Source organism: Lynx rufus, unplaced genomic scaffold (assembly GCF_022079265.1).
Source record: "Lynx rufus isolate CCGP_SWC_20201006 ecotype Redwood Valley unplaced genomic scaffold, mLynRuf1.p SCAF_13, whole genome shotgun sequence".
Classification (NCBI taxonomy): Eukaryota; Metazoa; Chordata; class Mammalia; order Carnivora; family Felidae; genus Lynx; species Lynx rufus.
The window spans coordinates 26101810-26122175 of NW_025814827.1; the positions used below are offsets into that span (position 1 = coordinate 26101810).

General features: G+C 38.1%; 2 protein-coding genes and 1 pseudogene across 5 annotated transcripts in view; 2 read left to right on the forward strand and 1 right to left on the reverse strand.

Annotated features, from left to right (window-relative positions):
* The window catches only part of GALK2 (galactokinase 2), a 130208-nt gene extending 126380 nt beyond the window's left edge, over positions 1-3828 (reverse strand). For 2 of the 3 annotated variants that reach the window (XM_047075132.1, XM_047075133.1), the window contains exon 1: positions 3668-3828. In XM_047075132.1, coding sequence (XP_046931088.1) covers positions 3668-3720 — 53 coding nt within the window. In that variant the 5' untranslated portion in view covers positions 3721-3828. The remainder of the gene's footprint in view (positions 1-3667) is intronic. The other variant, XM_047075134.1, reaches the window with a different exon arrangement.
* An 8303-nt stretch (positions 3829-12131) lies between these two features.
* LOC124509049 (uncharacterized) lies at positions 12132-12279 on the forward strand (annotated as a pseudogene).
* A 1348-nt stretch (positions 12280-13627) lies between these two features.
* Positions 13628-20366, forward strand: part of COPS2 (COP9 signalosome subunit 2) — a 30488-nt gene continuing 23749 nt past the window's right edge. For both annotated transcript variants that reach the window (XM_047075137.1, XM_047075138.1), the window contains exon 1: positions 13628-13733. In XM_047075137.1, the coding sequence (XP_046931093.1) occupies positions 13680-13733 (54 nt within the window). In that variant the 5' untranslated portion in view covers positions 13628-13679. The remainder of the gene's footprint in view (positions 13734-20366) is intronic.

Here is a 20366-nt window from a genome sequence, read left to right on the forward strand (position 1 = left end):
AGCATAAAAGGGAAAAACTATAATTCCATGATCCTCTCAAAAATATGCAAAAAAAAAAAAAGATTCAATAATCATTACTAATAATTTTTAAATAAAATTTAAAATAAGAAAAAAGGCCATGGACATGTTAGAAAAGAAAAAAAAAATGTCCTCAATTTAATAAAGGCTATTTACCAGAAATAGTAAACATTTTATTTGATGACAAAATATTAGAAGCTTCCCCTCTGAAATCAGAATCAGGACAAAAGTGCTATCATTCAACACTGTACTAGAATACATAAAGTACAAAATGTCTACACAACAAAAGACATCATCAAGATAAAGGAAGAGTGCTAGACTGGGAACAATATATATATTACATACAAAACAACAAATGGTTTATATCCAAAACTACATACATTCATTAAAAAAAAATCCTCACATACATAAAGAGTTCCTTAAAACCAACAAGAAATAGATAATCTAATAGCATCTCTTTCTTGCAGGGCCATTTGGCAGGAATTATCAAAATTTTAAGTATTTATTAACTTTGACCCTGATTCCATTTCCATAAATGAGCTTCAAGAAGTATCCACAAAAATGTTCAAAGATGTTTACTGCAGCATTGTTTATAAGAGTCAAAAATTTGAAACTTTAATGTACATTCTAATAGTTGAGTGGTTAAATAAATAATGGTATTCATAGTATGAAATCTTCTCAGCTGTAAAAACAATGAAATAAGTCTGTATGGACTGATATGCCAAGATCTCTGAGAAATATTGCTAAGTGGAGAAAAGTAACAGGAAAAACAAATATGATTTCACTTTTATGAATATAATGATACCGCTTTTTTTTTAATTTTTTAATCTTTATTTTTGAGAGACAGAAAGAGACAGAGTGCAAGTGGGGGTGCAAGAACAGAAAGAGAGGGAGACACAGAATCTGAAACAGGCTCCAGGCAATGAGCTCTCAGCACATAGCCTGACACAGGGCTCAAACTCACAGATCATGAGATATAATGTTACCATTTTTGTAAAAAATGGTAATAATGATATAAAGATACAGTGATACCAGAAGGATAAAATGATATTACAAGAATATAAACCAAATGGATAACTTCTAAGAAGGGAGTAAGAATTGGCAGCACAGGATAGGAATCAGAGACTATATTGAAGAAAGGAACTGTAGGATTTTCAAGCTTTAATGAATATATATATACATACCTGAGAGAGGCGGGCAGAGGGAGAGAGAAAGAGAGAGAATCCGCACTCAGAGCAGAGCCCGACGGGGGGCTCAATCCCATGACCCTGGATGCTCAGCTGACTGAGCCACCCAGGTGCCCCAAGCTTTAATGAACATATTTTTAAATAATACAAATCTTTCATATTAAGAATGCATTCATGCAGCATCATTATTCATGGAGCCAAAAAGTACAAACAACTGAAATGTCCGTCAACTGATGAATAAACAAAATGTGGTGCATCATACAATGGAATACTATTCAATCATAAAAAGGATTAACATACTGATAACATGTTACAACATGGATGAACCTTGAAAACATTATGTTAAGTGAAAGAAGCCAGTTCACAAAACCCCACATATTACATGATTCCATTTATTTGAGATGTCCAGAATAAGCAAATCTATAGAGACAGAAATTATATTAGTGGTTGCTTAGGGCAGGGAGCTGGGGGTGATAGTTTAAAGGATACAGAGTTCTTTGGGGGATGATGAAAACATTCTAACTTTGATTATGGAAAGGGCTGTACAATCCTGTGAATATACTAGAAACCATTTAATTATAAACTTTAAATAGGTGAACTGTATGGTATGTGAATTATATATCAATATATATCAAAGCTGTTACAAAAAAAGAATAATAATCCAAGAAATCAAAAATTAATTCTAAAAAGAAGAAAAAGAGAAGACACACCACTGCTAAAAATGCAAAGCTAGAATGTGAAGCAGTCTTACGGTACAGGGAACATGCAAGATTAGAAGGTAGAAAAAAAGAGCTTCTATTTCTATTTGATATTTATATAAAAAGAATAAAAAAGAAATTAAGATTCCTGAAGTGTTTAATGTGGTTGACTAGTGCCTTTACTCAGATGGTCATGTGCCCTGTGAAACTGAAGAGTCATTCTAAAGAAACAGCAGGAATTCCCAAGAAGACAGTCTGGCCTTGGGGGCCTTATGCATGTTTTCCCCTTTAGCATATTGCAATATATGACCAGTTAGGCAGGTTTATAGATATACTATCTAGATTTAACTGAACTCATCCTGCTAAAATGAGTAAGTGGCTGAAACACTGCTTGAAGCTTATAACTGTATTTCATGCACAAGTGAAAAGAAAGTGGCAGAGCACAATTATCTGACTGTTACTATGATCTCTTCAGCAGCTTGCACAGAATGATAAATATTAATATATACCTGTTGCATGAATGAGTATTATGGAAGTCATAAAAAGGCAAGAAACAACTCTAAGGAAAGCTAGGAAACAATTCTTCACTTTTAGTGAAGTACATGTTACCACCATTCCCCTTACCCCACACGGTAACTATGGAAATATCAAGCATTATGATTAAATCATATCAAATGGAAACACAGAAGAAATTTATACATGGATATGTTTTATGTAAAAAACTAAACTTGACAAGGGTCAAGATTGTTTCCATATGACAAATTCCTTATGAATCTTATTTCACAACGTGTCCTAATTCATTCAAGTATGTAAGGGCAATAGTACCTCGCAAGGCCAGAGACATACGTAGTCTAAAGCCCTGCTGGTCTCCATAACCAAAAATTATGTTTCTTTTAGCTAACTAAAGACCCAATGTTTGCTTTCTTAAGGGTGAAAAAAGCATCTACAAGTTTTAGGAAGTTACAATATTATCAACTGTCACAGGACAGTGAGAAACCAGGAAGTAGGGAGAGCTAAAGGACTTAACGTCAGAGAAAAAAGTTAACAGGGAAAAACGTAAAAATTATAAACAGCAAAGGGAGACAGAAACCAAACTTAGAAAAGCCTACAGGCTAATATGTAGCAGGTTAGAGACTTCACTCTGAGATTTCTGGCCTAGGTCGGAAGTACTAAGTATTTCTACAAAGTATCTGCAAGATGCCCTCAAATGAAACGATCCTCCATTAGGTATCATTAAGCAAAGTTATGCTGTAGCTAGGTAGTGGCGGCAGATTAAGTCCTTAAGTGACAATTCATAGATTTTATGGTTTATTTAAAAGGATGCAGAAACCAAGGTATGGGAGGGTTGTTTGGAGGGTTTGGTTTGGGGCTTTTTGCATGTTTGTTTTCAAGGAGTATTTTAGAAAGGAGACTTTAAAAAGCACTATCCGCCGGCAGGCAAGAAAAAGAAAGAAGGGGTTCAAAGTTAATTTGGGCACGTCTGCTAAAGCCCAGCACAAAGAGTGTACCACCTTCAGCAAGAAAGAGAAAAGAAGGATCTGCATGGATGAAGAAAAACGTTCAACCCTTGGTAGGAATCAGGGTGGAAAGTGTTTGCGGCGTGGTCTTTCTCTCAAGCCCAGCCGCGCGGCCTCAGAAAATCCCAGGGATTCTGTCCACTCCCGGGAGCAAAAGAAGCCCCCAGCGAAGAGCCAGAAGTCCTGGACACTGTCTGCACCTCGCCTACCCGGGCGATCCCAAAACGCGTCATCTCCTCTCCCCCACCTGGGATGTTCTGCCACTCGGACTCGACGCGTGGCAGGGCCCTCCGTAGCCATGTTTCGCTAGATCCTTCTTTCTTCCAGTGTCAACTGGCGAAACCGAGCTCCCGAGGTAATCACGAGACATCTGCTGCAGGCGTCTTTTCTTCCGGGCGACAGCAGCCCTCACCCTGCGGAAATCCTGCAGCTCTGCTGAGGTGGCCGCTTCCAGTCGGCCCCGCCTACGGCTCCTCCTCCCTGGGCTCCAGGGCTGGGTGCCCGCGCAGCAGCTGTCAGGTACAGCCGCCGTGCTGCTCAGCTCCGGGGGACCCGGGACTCGCGGGGGCCCCTGTGCCCAGCGCTTAGGAAGAAGCTAAGGAGGTTTATTTTCTGCGCCCTGGGGCTTAAGTCTGAGAATACAATCATAACCTATTGCCCCAGGTTGCTTTTTCCGTTCTTTTTTTTTCTTCTTTTTAAGGGTTTTTTCTTTCATGACCAGCAGCTACATCCCTAAATAACACTAAATTGTTCAGTTATTACCTTTTGTGTGGATTATTTCAAAATCGGGCGGTATAAAATTGATGCAGCATTTGATTTAAACACTTTTGCTTATTGAGGCAATAAGAATGGAGGCATCAGTGGAACTTCCCACAACACAATAGTGAAAAGAAGAAAATGCATGTCTTTTGGGGTGCCTGGGTGGCTCAGTAGGCTAAACGTCTGGCTCTTGACTTTGGGCTCAGATCAGTATCTCACCGTGGGTGAAATGGAGCCCCGGGTCCTCTGTGCTTTCATTGCAGAGCCTGCTTGGGATTCTCTCTTTCCCTCTCTCTCTCTGCCCCTCCCCCCACTTGCATGGGTTTTCTCTCTCTCTCTCTCTCAAAAAAAAAAAAAAAAAACTTTTTAAAAAAGAAAGAAAATACATGTCTTTTAAACTGCAAGAGCCTTTGCATCTGGTTCAACCCTACATTTTTTCAGTTACCTAGAGAAATCCCAAATGCCCTACTCAAAAAGCATATCATTCCTACCCCATCATTCTACTGTATTTTTCTTTCCTTCAGATTTCTCATAAGTTCCGTATATTTATTTTCTTTTGTACTATTTCTGTATCACCATCTCCACCATCACTACCACTACGACAAAGTAAGCAAGTTGAGGGTAGGAACTGTATATCTAGGTAGCACCTGTCGAGATGAACTGAATGAACAACTGAAGCGTGAAGTGACTTCCTAAGGCCACACTCTTAACTGGTAGCCAAGCTTGAATTGTCAATTGAGCACTGTCATTGCTGCTTTAGTTCACAGGGGAATCATGCGAGGGTTGATGCAAAACATAAAGAACTTACAGATTTCTGAAAGGAAAGAAACAAAGACAAATTTGGAATTACAGTATAATTGTGCCTGCTCCCTGCTTTGCCTCCACACCACACACCATTCTGAAAAGTAGGTGGTTCATTTCATAAACCTAGGATGTATGGTCACCATTTTGGGTGGGAATAAAAACAAATGGGCATTAGAGATGCCAAAATGGCAAACAACAATAACATTGCTAAAAGTGTGTAATTGTATTTTTACAAGAGACATTTTTTACAAGGTCAATGTCAGTGTAAGGAATGAAAACTAACATGCCTCACATCCTCTTTCTGCACATTCCTCCTATGGCAATTTTAGAGATAAAAGATGCAACTGCAGTATAAAGCATTCTGAAGGGTTAATATGAGTAGGTGATTGAGTTAAAGATAAAACATTTATTAAGTTCTCTGTAAGCACCATGCATTTACAACACATCATTTTTTTCCAACTGAAGAGACTGATGTAGATTAAAAGGGGCACTAACTAAGCAAGGCCATCAGTCTATTAGATGGGAATGTAATGAGATCATGCAAACTATTTATCAGAACTCCTCTCAGGAAAGAGTGGGTATTAAATGTAGGTAGAAATAACATTTTGATAAGCCACTTAGGTTGATTGGTAAGATCAAGGGAGGGGCACCTGGGTGGTTCAGTTGTTTAAACATCAGAGTCTTGATCTCAGGGTCCTGAATTCAAGCCCACATTGGGCACTATGCTGGGTATGAAGCCTACTTAAAAAAAAAAAAAATCAAGGGATATGCTCCAACAACAGATAGTCACCAATTTAAATGCCTTTGAAAGAGAGAAAATTCCTTCCTAAGTGAAGTATATAATTCATGCTACAGCCAAAGTTAAGGTATTTGTCACCACCCTCCTACACCCATGCCCAAAACCACACCTTTGCTATAGCTATGGCAGTAGCTGTGTTTCTCTACAACCACCGCTGCTGTTGGAAGGTCAATTTTACAGGGTTCCTGCTCTTGCTGAGCTCTAGTAGAACCATTTCTTCCCTCTGCCCCTTCAAGCCTTCAAGAGGTGGTAAAGAGCCTGATGCTTGCTATTCCCTGGGTGTTTCACCATCATTGTTGGTTCCCTCAACCCTGACCTCATCTCTGTCCCCATCTCTGTAAATAGTCCCTTCATTAATTTTTTTTTTTAGAAATAACATCAATTTTTTTTAAGTTTTATTAAATCCAGTTGATTTTTTTAAGCTTTATGCCCAACATGGGGCTTGAACTCATGACCCTGAGATCAAGAGTCTGATGCTCTATCAACTGAGCCAGGCAAGTGCCCCAGTGCCTTCATTAAAATTTTAATTAACCCCCCTGAGTATATTATGAGTTTCCTGTCCAGACCTTAATCAATACAAAAGGAGTCCTCTTTTTTTGCCTTCTAGCATATGGTGTTCAGCCTCTCTAAATAAATGCATCAAAAAAAATTTTAAGATGATCAGTCTGGGGGCGCCTGCGTGGCTCAGTTGGTAAACCTCTGACTTTGGGTCAGGTTATGATCTCATAGTTTGTGGGTTTGAGCCCCACATCAGGCTCTGTGCTGACAGCCCAGAGCCTGGAGTCTACTTCAAATTCTGTGACTCCCTCTCTCTCTGCCCCTCCCCTGCTCATGCTCTCTTCTTCTCTGTCTCAAAAAAATAAATAAACATTTTTTTTTTTTAAGTATCAGTCTGAAAGGATGCCAAATTATGAGCCTATTTGGGGCAACCATATGTCTCAACCTAAAGAGGTGAGGGATCATGAATGCTAGGGTTTACTTAAACATATCACATTTTTATTGAGCATTTTCTTTTTTTTAATGTTTTTTTTTATTTTGAAAGAGAAAGAGAGAGAGCACAAGTGGGGGAGGCACAGTGAGAGAAGGCAAGAAAGAGAATCCCAAGCAGGCTCCATGCTGTCAGCACAGAGCCCAACAGGGCTCGATCTCAAGACCATGAAATCCTGACCTGAGACAAAATCAAGAGTGGGACGCTTAACTGACTCAGGCATCCATGCACCCCTGTTGAGCACTTTCTATAGGCAAGGCACATGCTTAGTTTCAGGGGATTCAGAGGTAAGATAGTTGTGTCCTCAAAGAGTTTTCAGCTTAATAAAGAATATAAAATAATCATAATACAGAGTAACATAAAGTTATCAAAAATATACTTTAAAGGGCTCAAATTATGTTGGGAATTAAATGTCAATTATTTTCAACAAAGGTGCCAAGACAATTCAACACAGAACAAAGCATCTTTTCAACAAATAATGCTGGAACAATTTGATATCCATTTATAGAAAAAAAAACAAGCCTCCACATTTACCTCATAGTATATACAAAAATTAAACTTGACATGGGGTCATAGTCTTAATGTAAGAGTTGAAACTATATAAAATTTCCATAAGAAAACATAAAAAAAAATCCTGGTGCACTTAGTTTTGGCAAATATTCCTCAATATATCATAAAAAGCATAAAAAGCTCTTACAACTCAATGGTAATAATGAATAATCCAATTTAAAAATGGGCAACAGAACTGAAGACATACTTCACCAAAGAAGATACATGGATGACAAATAAGCACATGGAGAGATGTTCAAAATTAGGCAGTAAGGGTACGCAAATTAAAACCACAATAATACACCACTACACTCCCGCTAGAGTGGCTAAAATTAAAACAACTGACCACACTGTGTTGAGTAGGATGTGGTGCAAGTAGAACTCTTATATACTGCTGGTAGATATGCAAAATGGCAAAATCACTTAAACAATTTAAGAGTTCTACAGTTAAGCATACACCTACCATATAATTCAACCATTCCATTGCTAGGTATTTATCCATATTCATTATCTATTACTACATAAGATTACCACAAACCTAGCAGTATAATTACCTCATAATGTCTATGGCTCAGGAGTCAGGATATGGCTTAGCTGGGTATGGCTTAGCATCTCAGAAAGTCTTATCTGAGGTTCAACTGGGGACAGATTCATTTGTAAGATCACCTGTTAGCAATCCAGTAAAACCTTGGATTGCAAGTAACTTGTTGTGTGAGTGTTCTGCAAGACAAGTGAACATTTCTAATAAACTTTAACTTGATAAACAAGCAATGTCTTGCAATACGAGTAGTACATGATGCTGAATGTCACATGATCACAACTGAGCCAATGGTTCTCTCTCTCTCTCTCTCTCTCTCTCTCGCTCTCTCGCTCTCTCGCTCTCTCGCTCTCACTCTCTCTGAGGGATTGTGGGTGACTGTGTCCCATGCTCAGATGCTCAGTCTCAGGCCACAGTGTTTGGCAGAAATCAGTGATTTTTCAGAATGTTGGAAGGTGCCCACAACTGGCACTAGTAAATTTTTGTCACTTCAAAGCACCTATGGACAGTCCTTCGCTTTTCTATACAAGAGTAAGCTCAGGAATGCTTTGCTTCATTCTAGGTCAGGCTGCCTGCAGATATAGACCCTTTCCTCAGCTGCCTTATTGCCAGTTACATTAAATACAGTATATGACAAGAGATTATTAATACTGTACTATAGTCAACATCCATGCGAGCAATGGCCCCCATACAGAAAGAGGTTGAAAAGAACGGCAGTAAGAAGGAGATGATTACTGTGAAAGTTAAGAAGAAAACCATACAGAAATACGAATGATGTATGTGCGTGGCCGAAATTGCAAGATTTTATAAGAAGTCTACATCTGCGTCTCGTCTGTAGAGGAGGAGGGGAAAAAGGCAGAGGAATCCCTCACTTCAAATGAAATTAGGGAGATGTGTAAAATGTGGGAAACAGTGCAAAATTTTGTAGAAAAGCACCACCCAAAAAGCAAGGCCGAATAAGGCTGTAGCAGTGCTAACAATGAATCTGTTTAATGACAATGCAATGTCACATTTCTATGAAATCCTCAAAAGAAGGCAAAAGCTGGGGCGCCTGGATGGCGCAGTCGGTTAAGCGTCCGACTTCAGCCAGGTCACGATCTCGCGGTCCGTGAGTTCGAGCCCCGCGTCGGGCTCTGGGCTGATGGCTCAGAGCCTGGAGCCTGTTTCCGACTCTGTGACTCCCTCTCTCTCTGCCCCTCCCCCGTTCATGCTCTGTCTCTCTCTGTCCCAAAAATAAATAAACGTTGAAAAAAAAAATTTTTAAAAAAATATTTTAAAAGAAGGCAAAAGCAAGTGCTATTGGATAGGTTCCTTGTTAAAGTTGTATGAAAAGAAAAAGATTCCATTGAGCCAATAGATAGCAGTGATTCTGTTAGTGTGCTAGTGATAGTGAAAGTCGTCCTACATAATAACCCTCCTCTCTTGTCTCCCTCACAACCAGCCACAAAGGTTTCCAAGGTAAGTGCAGGTTAATTTATTTTTCTTCATATTTGTGTTTTCTTTATTATTTTACATTACAGAATCGTAATCATTTTTATATGAATATTTTTCAGTTGTGGAATGAATCATCTATGTTTCCATTATTTTTTATGGGGAAATTTGCTTTGATACAAGTGCTTTGGGTCACAAGCATTATGGAACGAATTATGTTCGCAAACCAAGGTTTTACTGTATTTAGTTCTTGTGCATTGCCAGAGTGAAGGCCACAGCTTCTTGCTGGCTGTTGGTCAGGTGGTGCCTTCAGCTCATTGACACATGATCCTTCATAACATCGCCTCTTACTTTCTCAAAGCAACAAGGGGGATAGAGTCTCTCCAGCAAGATGAGTTTACAATCTTGTATAACATAATTATATACACATAATCACATACATCACCTTTGCTGTATCTTATTGGTTAGAAGCAAGTCACAGATCCCACCCACATTCAATGGGAAAGGATTATCCAAGAGCATGGGTAATAAGAAGACCACCTTCAGTCTGTCCACCCCATTACTCGTAAGAAATGAAACATATGTCCACACAAAAACTTGTACACATATGTTCCTAGCTGCTTTATTTGTATAAGCTAAATACTGAAAAAACTCAAATATCCATCAACAAGTTAACAAAGAACTTGTAAGATATCCATACAATGGAACACTCAGCAATAAAAATAAACAATCAATTGAAACCAATTGAAACAATATGGATGAATCTCAAAGTAATTATACTGAGTGAAAGAAGCCAGGCAAAAGAGAGTACATAATGTATGATTCATTTATATAAAATTTCACAAAATGAAAAATAATCTATATGACAAAAAGTAGATCAGTGATTGCCTGAGAAAAGTGAAGAGGGTTGAAAAAGGATTACCAAGAAGTAATGAGGAAACTTCTGCAGTAATAAATATCCTCACTACCTTGGTTGTGGTAATGGTTCCACAGGTGTATACATATGTCAAAATTCATCAAAGTGTACACTTTAAGGATGTGCAGCTATTGTATCTCAATGAAGCTGATAAGATTATACCTTAAGTGTTTAATATATATCTTTATATTATTTTATTTTTATTCGAGAGAGAGAGAGAGTGAGAGCAGGGGAGAGGGGCAGAGGGAGAGAGAGAGAATCTTAAGCAGGCTCCATGCCCAGCATGGAGTCCAAAGCAGGGCTCAATCCCACAACCCTGGGATTATGACCTGAGCTGAAATCAAAAGTTGGATGCTCAATCGACTGAGCTACCCAGGCGCCCTTAATATATGTTTTTAAAACTTAGGATCCACTTTCTACAAAGGCATCACATCACATCAATGCTCCCTGTTAACATTTTTAAAAAATGTATTATTTACCACTGAATAAAACTGATGTCAAGAAAAAAAGACTATCATAATTGCACAAAGTATTCAGGATAGGTTGAGTGAGGTGACACTTAAATGGATCTTTAAGGACAGAAAATATTTTGATGCATAGAGATAGCTATTAAGGGCACTCCCTGCACAGAAAAAATTAACATTTAGGGGCACTCAGTCAGTTGAGCGTCTGACTTTAGCTCAGGTCATGATCTCATTGTTTGTGGCTTTGCATCTGGCTCTGTACGGGTAGTTCAGAGCCTGAAGCCTACTTCGGATTCTGTGTCTCCCTCTCTCTCTGCCCTCCCCTGCTCACGCTCTCTCTCTCTCTCTCTCTCTCTCTTGGATTCTGTGTCTCCCTCTCTCTCTGCCCTCCCCTGCTCACGCTCTCTCTCTCTCTCAAAAAATAAATAAACATGGGGCACCTGGGTGACTCAGTTGGTAAAGCATCTGACTTCAGCTCATGTCATGATCTCAAGGTTTGTGGGTTCAAGCCCCATGTTCACCTCTGTGTTAACAGCTCAGAGCCTGGACCCTGCTTCAGATCTGTGTCTCCTTCTCTCTCTGCCCTGCCCCCTGCTCGTGTTCTGTCTCTCAAAAATAAATAAATGTTAAAATAAGTAAATATATAAAGATTTAAAACTTTTTAAAGAAAAATTAACATTTATTCATTCAACAAACATTTCTTTAGGACTTGTGTCCCCAAGCACTGTGAAAACCTTTTTCTCTGTCTTAGAAAATTTCCAGACTGGGTTGGTTAAATTTGTAAATGACTAAGAATATTATGCTCAAAATTTAGCTGCAGTTTTTCTAGTGCTCCTAGTCACTAACTTAAGTTGAATAATTATTTTTCCATTGTAAAAGTAAAGAATTACATTAAAAGCAGAAAATGATATCAATAAATTCAATGTAAATCAACATGCAGTTTTATTCATGTGATCACTATGTACATGGTTAACAGATAATTGCAAAATTGCTATACAAATAGAAAGCACAACAATGTAGTTCTGATTACTCTGAGCAAATAAACCTCTTAGCCACCTTGGAATTCTATTTTCTCTTTTGAAGAATTATGGATTTCAGGTAAAGTAACCATGTGACTTATGGTTCAAACTTCTGAGAGTGATGGATGACAATTACTATTCTGGGACAGCAGTACTAAATCAGGGTTGTCTCAGAAAACTAGGATGTAAAGTCACCTCAGTTACAGGGAGATTTTTTTTTTTTTGGTTTGTTTTAAGGTTTACAAGTATAGATCCTAAGCTCTACCCCAGACCTACTGAATCAGAATCTCTGGTATGGGATTTGGGAAGTTATAATCTAATGAACTGCCATGATTGGAAAGCCTTAGACCCTAAAGTGATATCATTAAAGGCTCTTCCAATTCAAAAATCCTATGTCTTACAGGGGAATTTTGAATATGGACTTGGTATCAGAAGACATTGGGGATCGCTTCTCAGCCTTTTGGCTAAGATCAAGTGTAGAAGACATTGGGGAATTATTAATTTTCTTGATGTAATAATCTGAAAACATAAGAAAATGTCCTTGGTTTTAGGACATATACATAGATACACTTAAGAGTGATGTATCATGATATCTGCATTTTACTTTCCATTGATTCAGGGAATATATACACAAACACAAAGCTGATAGTGGGTACGCACATATTCACTGGACTATTCTTTCAGTTTTTCTGTATGTTTGAAATTCTCACAATAAAACGGTGCGAGGAAAAGACTATTAGGGAAAAACTTTGTTTATAGGTAGGCAGTATCATTGTTATAAATATAGCTTTTAAGAACTATAACCAAAAAGATCACAATTCAATGGATTACTAAAAAATCCAGACTGTAATTCCTCTTCTTGGGCTTTTTCCTAAGAAAAAAATAAACTGACAAATATATTAGCAGCAAAATTGTTTAAAATAATACTGGTTTTGCAATATTCTAAATGTGTAACAATAATGGCATGCTTAAGTAAATCATTATGAGTTGGTACATTCAACGAAGGGATTATTACCCAACTATTAAAATGATCATTGCCAAGAATATACGGTCCCATGTAATGGGACCCCCAATATATTGTCCCATGTTGTTACATAACTTGGTGTAAAAATTATCCGAAATTATATCCGTGCTATAACTATATAAAATTTGTGGATTCAAGTGAACAGAACTGGAAGTTTATATTCAAAGTGCTGTTTGAAACGCAGTTTTCCCCTTGTATTTCGTGTTTTTCATTCTGAATTCTGCTAATGATTTTGTGCAACAATAATGCATATTTTAAAAACCAGTCGTTTACTGTTACCTTAATTTCGGGTAAGGGCAGTAAAGGTCAGTTTATAACCTGTTGAACAACTGAATAAGACTTTAGGCGCCTCAATTGATTGATGCTTAACGGTGTGGGACAGCCACAGTATCGTTTTGCCGACTACAAACACGCATTAGGTGTAAACCGTGCCGCTAAAAAGGTCTCCAAACATCACAGGAATACCCACCACAATATGTGGGCAAATGGCAAATAGATGAAGCAGAAATACTACTACCTGTCAAATAGGACGGGCATGTCAGCCTTTTCTCCGCGAAAGGCTTCTGGTCCTACGGTGCCTCTCACTTTCACCAGAATGAAATGGTTCCAGAGTCCCAGGCAAGGGAAGAGACTGTTCCCTTGCCCAGGAGGCTGGAAACTGCTCAGTGTGAGCTCAAGGTTTCCAAGGGCCTTCAGCGGAGATCCCCAGTACTAGACGATTCCCCAGTTGCTAGGTTTAGTTGCTAAGGCACCAACCGCCTCGCAGGAAGAAGGGGCAGTGCACTCCCTTTTGGCGTCGTAGTGAATCCTCCCGATACCGAGCGCATTTGTTCCGGGAGGAAACATTCTGCTCCTCTAAGAGCGACGGGAAGGCGAGGAGAAGCTGCGAGTGACGCCTCTGAGCCGTGGAGCATTGTGGGAGGAGGTTGTCTCCAATTTCTCCTCCCTCTCCCCCCCTCCCGGCCAAGATGTCTGACATGGAGGATGATTTCATGTGCGATGATGAGGAGGACTACGACTTGGTGAGGCGGAGGGGACGGAACTGTGGGGTTAGAGGTGGTGTCTGGCCTTAGAGGTTGGGGCAGGGGCCACCGCGGCCTCTCCCCGTAAAACATGTGCTTCTTCCCGTCTCTCGGTGCAGTGACAGGACGAGTTTACCTCCTCCCCCTTCCCGCACCGGGCCTGGGCCCTGCTTCTCCAGCATGGGGGAGGGGAGGGTAAAGGAGGCAGCAAAGGGGGTCCCGAGCTTTGCGCTCCAAGTCCGAGTGCCTCCTCGTTTATGTGGACACTCCTGGCCTCCAGGGTCCGGTTTTCGGTGCCTCCTACCTCCTCCCCACCTCCGGAGCCGCCTCGGGGATCGTGCAGCGGTCTAGGCCCTGGCTCTGCCCTCTCAGGCCCAGTTTTCTGGGCTCCTCTTCTTAACCCTAGAACTGAGACAGTACGAAATGCTGAGACAAGGGTCTGAAAACTGGGGGGCCTTACTGCTCCCGGTCCTGACCGCGAAACGCCACTTGTGAGTCTCCTGGAAACAGAGCTTAATAATAAGTCTTGTATGGGGTCCGTTTTGGTTTAAGGTAAAGGTGCAGCGGAGAATTCAGAGCAAGGATAGCTGAAAAAGAAGTAGTTAAATTACTTGTTTTGTTTAAAGAAAAAAGCTGGGGAGGAGGTTTTGGGGGTTTTTCTGTTTGTTTTGGTGTGTGGGGGACGTAGGGATAAGGGGGTTGACCCAATGGATTTTTTTCTTGACTGAGAGGTTTCCTAATATTCAAAGTTAAAAATATCAACCGTATAACAATGAACGAATTTATGTAGCTGAACGGTGGTCTGTGAAGACTCATGGTTTAACTTATCAACGGATTTACAGGTTTTCAAAAATAATTCACTACCATTACAGGTTGCTTATTCAGAAACAGTATCTGTGTGTGAACTAAGGAAAATTATCCGGACCAAGAATTAGCCCCAATTTTTTTGTTGTTGTTGCATGGTTCCTGCATATGATAGTGATGCTGCATTATCCTAAAGTTATGAAGTAGATGTTTAGGGAAATCTGACTTATTTTATATTTTAAGTGCCAGATATTCGTGAGTAGACATTAATATATTGTTTTGAATTCGTGTAAAACTTCTTTGTATAGTAATTTACAATTAATTTTTCTATTTTAAATGAAAGCACCTTTGCAAAAGGTAGAGGGAAATGCTTGCTGTTACCTGAAAATCATAGTAGAGGTTTTAATCATTCTTAAACTTGAATGGAGAGTTTTGCTAACAGTTTTGATTTCTGCTTTACGTTTCAGTTTGTGTAAACCAAGTCAGTTGTAGGCAGCACATTAAGTGCATTAAGAATGTATTAGTTGTGATATCATGTGCATTTTTATTTGTACATTTATTTATATTACAGGTATTTTAATAACTGTAGAAGTGTCTCTTTTAAATATGTCTGTTTTTTATTTTTGTTTTTAAATGTTTCTGCTTATCTTTCCTAAACAATAGTTTATTGAGTACATGACTTATTAGCACTGTGATAAACTTGAAGATCATCATTGAAATTGCGGTGTAGGAATGGCCTACACTGAGGCATAAAATGAGAATTTTACTGTCCCATGTAGTGCTCAGTTTTCACAAGAATTCTATTGTTAAACATATATTGTTTAACTTGGCTAAGTTTTCCCAGCTTTTTAGAGCCTACACTATAATGCAGTACAATACAAAGCCAAATACATAGTTGTTTTGACTTATATTTTCTTAACCAAAAAAAGTAAGATTTTACACTGGTACATAATTAAATGAATTCTTCCCCCACAGCATTCTGTTAAATAGTCCTCCCTCCCCCCCATATCTCTTACATAGGTATCATTCTGCCTTCTCAATCCTGTATCAAGTAGTGAAAGCTTTTATGCTTTGTTTACTATGAGTTAGTCTTTTGATGGCATAAAATTTATTTAGTAATTTATTTTATGCTTTCTTAGTTAATTTCCTTAAACCACTGTATGTTAAAAAAAAAAAAAATTAGGAGTGCCTATGTGGCTCAGTCGGTTAAGCATGAACTCTTGATCTCAGCTCAGGTTTTGATCTCAGGGTTGTGAGTTCAAGCCCCGCGTGTGTTGGGGTGTTGGGCTCCACACTGGGCACAGTGCCTACTTAAAAGAAAGATTAAGGTGGGGCGGGGGAGCACATAGCTGGCTTAGTAGGGCATGGGACTGTCGATTTCAGGATTGTAAACTGAAGCCGCACATTGGGTATAGAGATTACTTAAAAATAAAATATTTTAAAAAAAGATTGAGGGAAGCTGGTTGCCATTTCATGCTTACATGTTGTCAGAAGAGAAGTTATTGAGGGTTTTTTCGTAGTTATTTGCCTGAGTCTTGTTGTTTCTTGCGATTTAAAGAGTCCAAAGAATTGACTTGCTCTTTTAGGGAAATTTCTTTTTTATTAAAAGAAATGTATGATTTGTGGGAAAATTTGCCATCACTTCATTTTAGTCAAAATGTTAACTAAAGCCATGAGTATTTCTGACCACAGATATGTTCAGCATATCTTTTGTAGGTTGTCTATTGATAAATTTTAATACCCTAAATCATTTTTTGTACTTGTCCCATCTAGTGGAAATAGGTAGTGGGAAAATTTGCCATCACTTCATTTTAGTCAAAATGTTAACTAAAGCCATGAGTATTTCTGACCACAGATATGTTCAGCATATCTTTTGTAGGTTGTCTATTGATAAATTTTAATACCCTAAATCATTTTTTGTACTTGTCCCATCTAGTGGAAATAGGTAGTTAGGATACCACCAGGCAAAGTAAAAATCTGTTTCTAAAACTATACTGTTTTTATCTAAGGAAGTAAATAATGGTTTATGCCCAAGATCTAGAAGAAAAGAGAACCAACTTAGTTTAAAAAAAAGAAGCAAGCGTGAAAGAAATTAATTTGCTTGAGCTCTTATTTCTAAGACCTATTTTATTTTTTTATTAGAGGCAGATGCAGGCATTATCTAAGCATAGGAATTTATGTAGCATTAAATGGAGAAGTAGGAGATGATACTGGTAAATGTCTTGATTATTTTCTGGTCTAATAATACTAAATAATAACTCTACTGCCATTCGTTAAGTAAATAAGGTTATTGGCAAGTTAACTATTGCAATTCCACCGTCCAGCCATTCTAGCATGAAGTTGCTTTGTATTTCTAGTAATCTTTTTAGAAAGAAGTTAGGACAGACTGACTTCATTCCAACAATCTATCCTTGAGTAGCTCCTGTGATAGGGCACGGTATATTTGAGTTTAATGTATTGCAAGCAAAAAAAATTGTCAAAAAGGTAGAGTAATTCCACTTGGTTAAATGTATTACCAATCTGTGAGTCTGATATTACCCTAGTCAAGCTCATAGCTGTGATCAGTGAATGAATGTTTAATAGTGTTGTGGTTTTTTTTGGTCTTAGTATATATAGTATACTTATACTATATACTAATACTTAGTATATTTTAATGCCCTGAATATTTACTTGTTCTTTGCTTTTTGGGAAGGAGAGGTGTCAGTCTTAACTATAGGATATCTTTATGGAATCTCTTACTTCGTTACCATTTTAACAAGATCAGCAAATGATGGCTTGAACTTTATTTTCTCATGTTATAAAAAAACCCTAGAACATAGTTTAACAAATTAAAAACTAACACTACTATTTTTTAAAAAATAATTTTGAATTACTACAAAAATATGTAATCTCCTTTGAAAAAGAAGTGGCAATATAAGAACAAGGGCAAAGGAATGATTCTAGGAATTTGTGTATTTGGTATAAGGACTATCACTTATCATTGTGCAATATGAGGAGCTTTGATGTTAAAGGTTATTTCACTCTGAGACTCTTGTCCCCATAAGTTAATATTTGACAAAATGTACAGATTTTCAAACAATATACTGTTTATGGTCTAGGCCAGTGTTTTCTATGTTGCACACACATTTGGAGTTGCATGTAGACTTCATGAAGATGAAATTTGATTGTACAGCTGAGGCTTTTAAAAGAAACTTAACATGTTTAATTGTAAATAATTGGAAACAACTCCAAGTTATCAATAGGAGGGAAATACTATTGATATTAATAAGGTTATAGATGAATTATCATATATCCATGGGGTGGAATGCTATGTTGGCACTTCAAACCATGCTACTAAACAATATTCCATGATATGAAAAACTTTTGACCAGTTGTATTTGTCAGGACTCTTGGGCATAAGAGGAATATATGTCAAACAAGCTTAAACTAAAAAGAGCATGTGTTGGTTTACATCACCAGGAAGTAGAAATATGGCTGGATTCATGGCTCAGATGATGGTAGTGGGTCTTTTTTCTCTTTCTGTCTCTCTTCCTGGTCTGCTTTCCTCACTGTGTTGGCATAATTGCCTTCACAAGATGTAATGCAGCATCTTCCTAGCATTATAACCCAAAGCCAAAAAGGTGTTCCTTGCTAGAGCTAACAGCAAAGCCCTAGGAAGGACTTTTAGTGACCCAGCTGATGTCTTTGTAGCCTTCTGTGAACCACTGGCTCACTGTAGAGAGGGAGATGGGTTGCTTGCCCTCCTCTGTGGATGGCGCACTGTAATTGAGAGCCCTCACCTGGGAGAGAAAGGGTTGATCACCAATGCTCTGAACACAGTGAACATATATCCACTATAAATATGTAATCTGTATTACAATTTTATTGGGTAGGAATAAAATTTATTTTATTGAGTGGGAAAATATAGAAAAAAATTCTACAAGATCTGAAAAGTGTCAGGAAAACTAAAATTTATTTCTTACAAACCTTTCACAGTGAACCTGTATTACTTTTATTGCTGAAGTGAGAAGGGGACAGGTTCCAGGGTACAAATTATGAACAAAAATCTTAACTTTGATCATGAGAGGTCACACAGTAATTATGTCATTGCTCAAAATTTTTTAGAGTTCTTAAAAATTGTCTTCAGAACCTGAACCATGTAGCTTTTTATAATGGGTATTATATGCACATGGTTAAAAAAATATAAAAAGATTCCTTTCTATTTTTGTTCCCAATTTGTCCAGTTCCCATTCCTCCCCATAGGTAACCAAATACACATTTTTCCCCCCTCTTTGTTTTTTAATTTATCTTAGAGATTATTCCATGTAAAGTATACAAAAGTTTACTTATTCTTTTTACAGCTGCTTTGATTGTGTGGATGTGCCATCCTCTATGTAACCAGTTCTCTCTTATTAAGCATTTGGCCTGTTTTCTTTTGCTGTTATAAACAATGTGCAGCTTTTTTTCTTTTTTAAACTTCAGTGATAACCAGGCTTTATCCTTTTTTATAGATGTCGAAAACTGTATTCTGAGTCATATTTGATAAATAAGTTGGGCCATCAAACCAGGTGATAGTGTTTTAGGTCAGAAATATTTAGTGTTTTTGAACTGTTTCAAAAGTGTTGAACAAAACTGTTCAAAAGTGTTTCTGAAGTGTTTCTTCAGAGTTTCAGAAGCATTACTTCATAATATGCATTAGTATCATGATTGGAATAATTTTACTACCTCTTAAAATTACTACTTCAGGACGCCTGGGTGGCTCAGTCAAGCAACTGACTCTTGATTTCAGCTCAGGTCATGGGGTCGAGCCCCACATAGGGCTCCATCAGGCTCCATGCTCAGCATGTATTCTCTCTCTCCCTCTGTTGCTCCCCCCCACTCACGCGCTTTCTCTAAAATAAAATGAAACACTTTTTAAAAAAATTACTGCTTCAAGGATAAGTATTGGTTTGGAATATAAGTTTTGATGCATTTCCAAAAAGTCCTGTTGCATTACCTCATAGGTATACTTTGTATAATGAGATTGGAGAGGTTCAAACAAGAAAAGCTAAAATGATAAGTTAACAGGAGACAGCTCTTACATGCTAAGAATAAGATAAATTTAAGACTTTTTACCCCTAACTGAAATCTGTTAACTGTGAATATTCAACAGCGTGAATTTGTACTTGTATATTATATCTCAAAATAAACACATGGACCTCAGCGGGAATTAGAAAGCTCCAAGGGTTCGACCTACCCCCCTCCCCCATTTGATAAGAGAAACTAAAGCAGCATGTCTGAGTGACTTACTTAAATTTACAGGACAAATTAGTGGGAGAGTCAAAACTGTAGCCCAGGTCTAATGACATTTATGACTTTCTTTGGAAAATTTAATTTGAAGCCTAACAGTTTGGAATAAATAAAATAATGTTCTGATTTACACTGTAGATAAATTAGGACCCATTAACTTAAGTGAAATTTTAAAAACTTTGAGCAACTTTATGAATGTCTAAACCACAAATGGCTACTTAGGACTTCTATCATATCTAGTCCTTAAGGATAGTGAGACCTTGCCCTTTGCCTTTCTGTGCCTGGCATCTAGTATAGCTTTCACGACATGGTCAGGGCTTGAGGAACATTGTTAATAGTGAGTCTTGTTTTCCTAGAGCACATTTCACAGACTTTTATTGGCAAGGTACAGGAGAATAAGTAGGAACTGTGGAACTGACCCTGTTCAGCAGTAGGTCCATTCCAGCTTAGAGTGAAAATTGCCCCTGGCAAGTTTTGTATGTTACTTTCGAACATTCATCCACTTTTCATTTCAATTAAACAAACACTTACTGAGCATTTTGTATTATACCAGACTCGGGA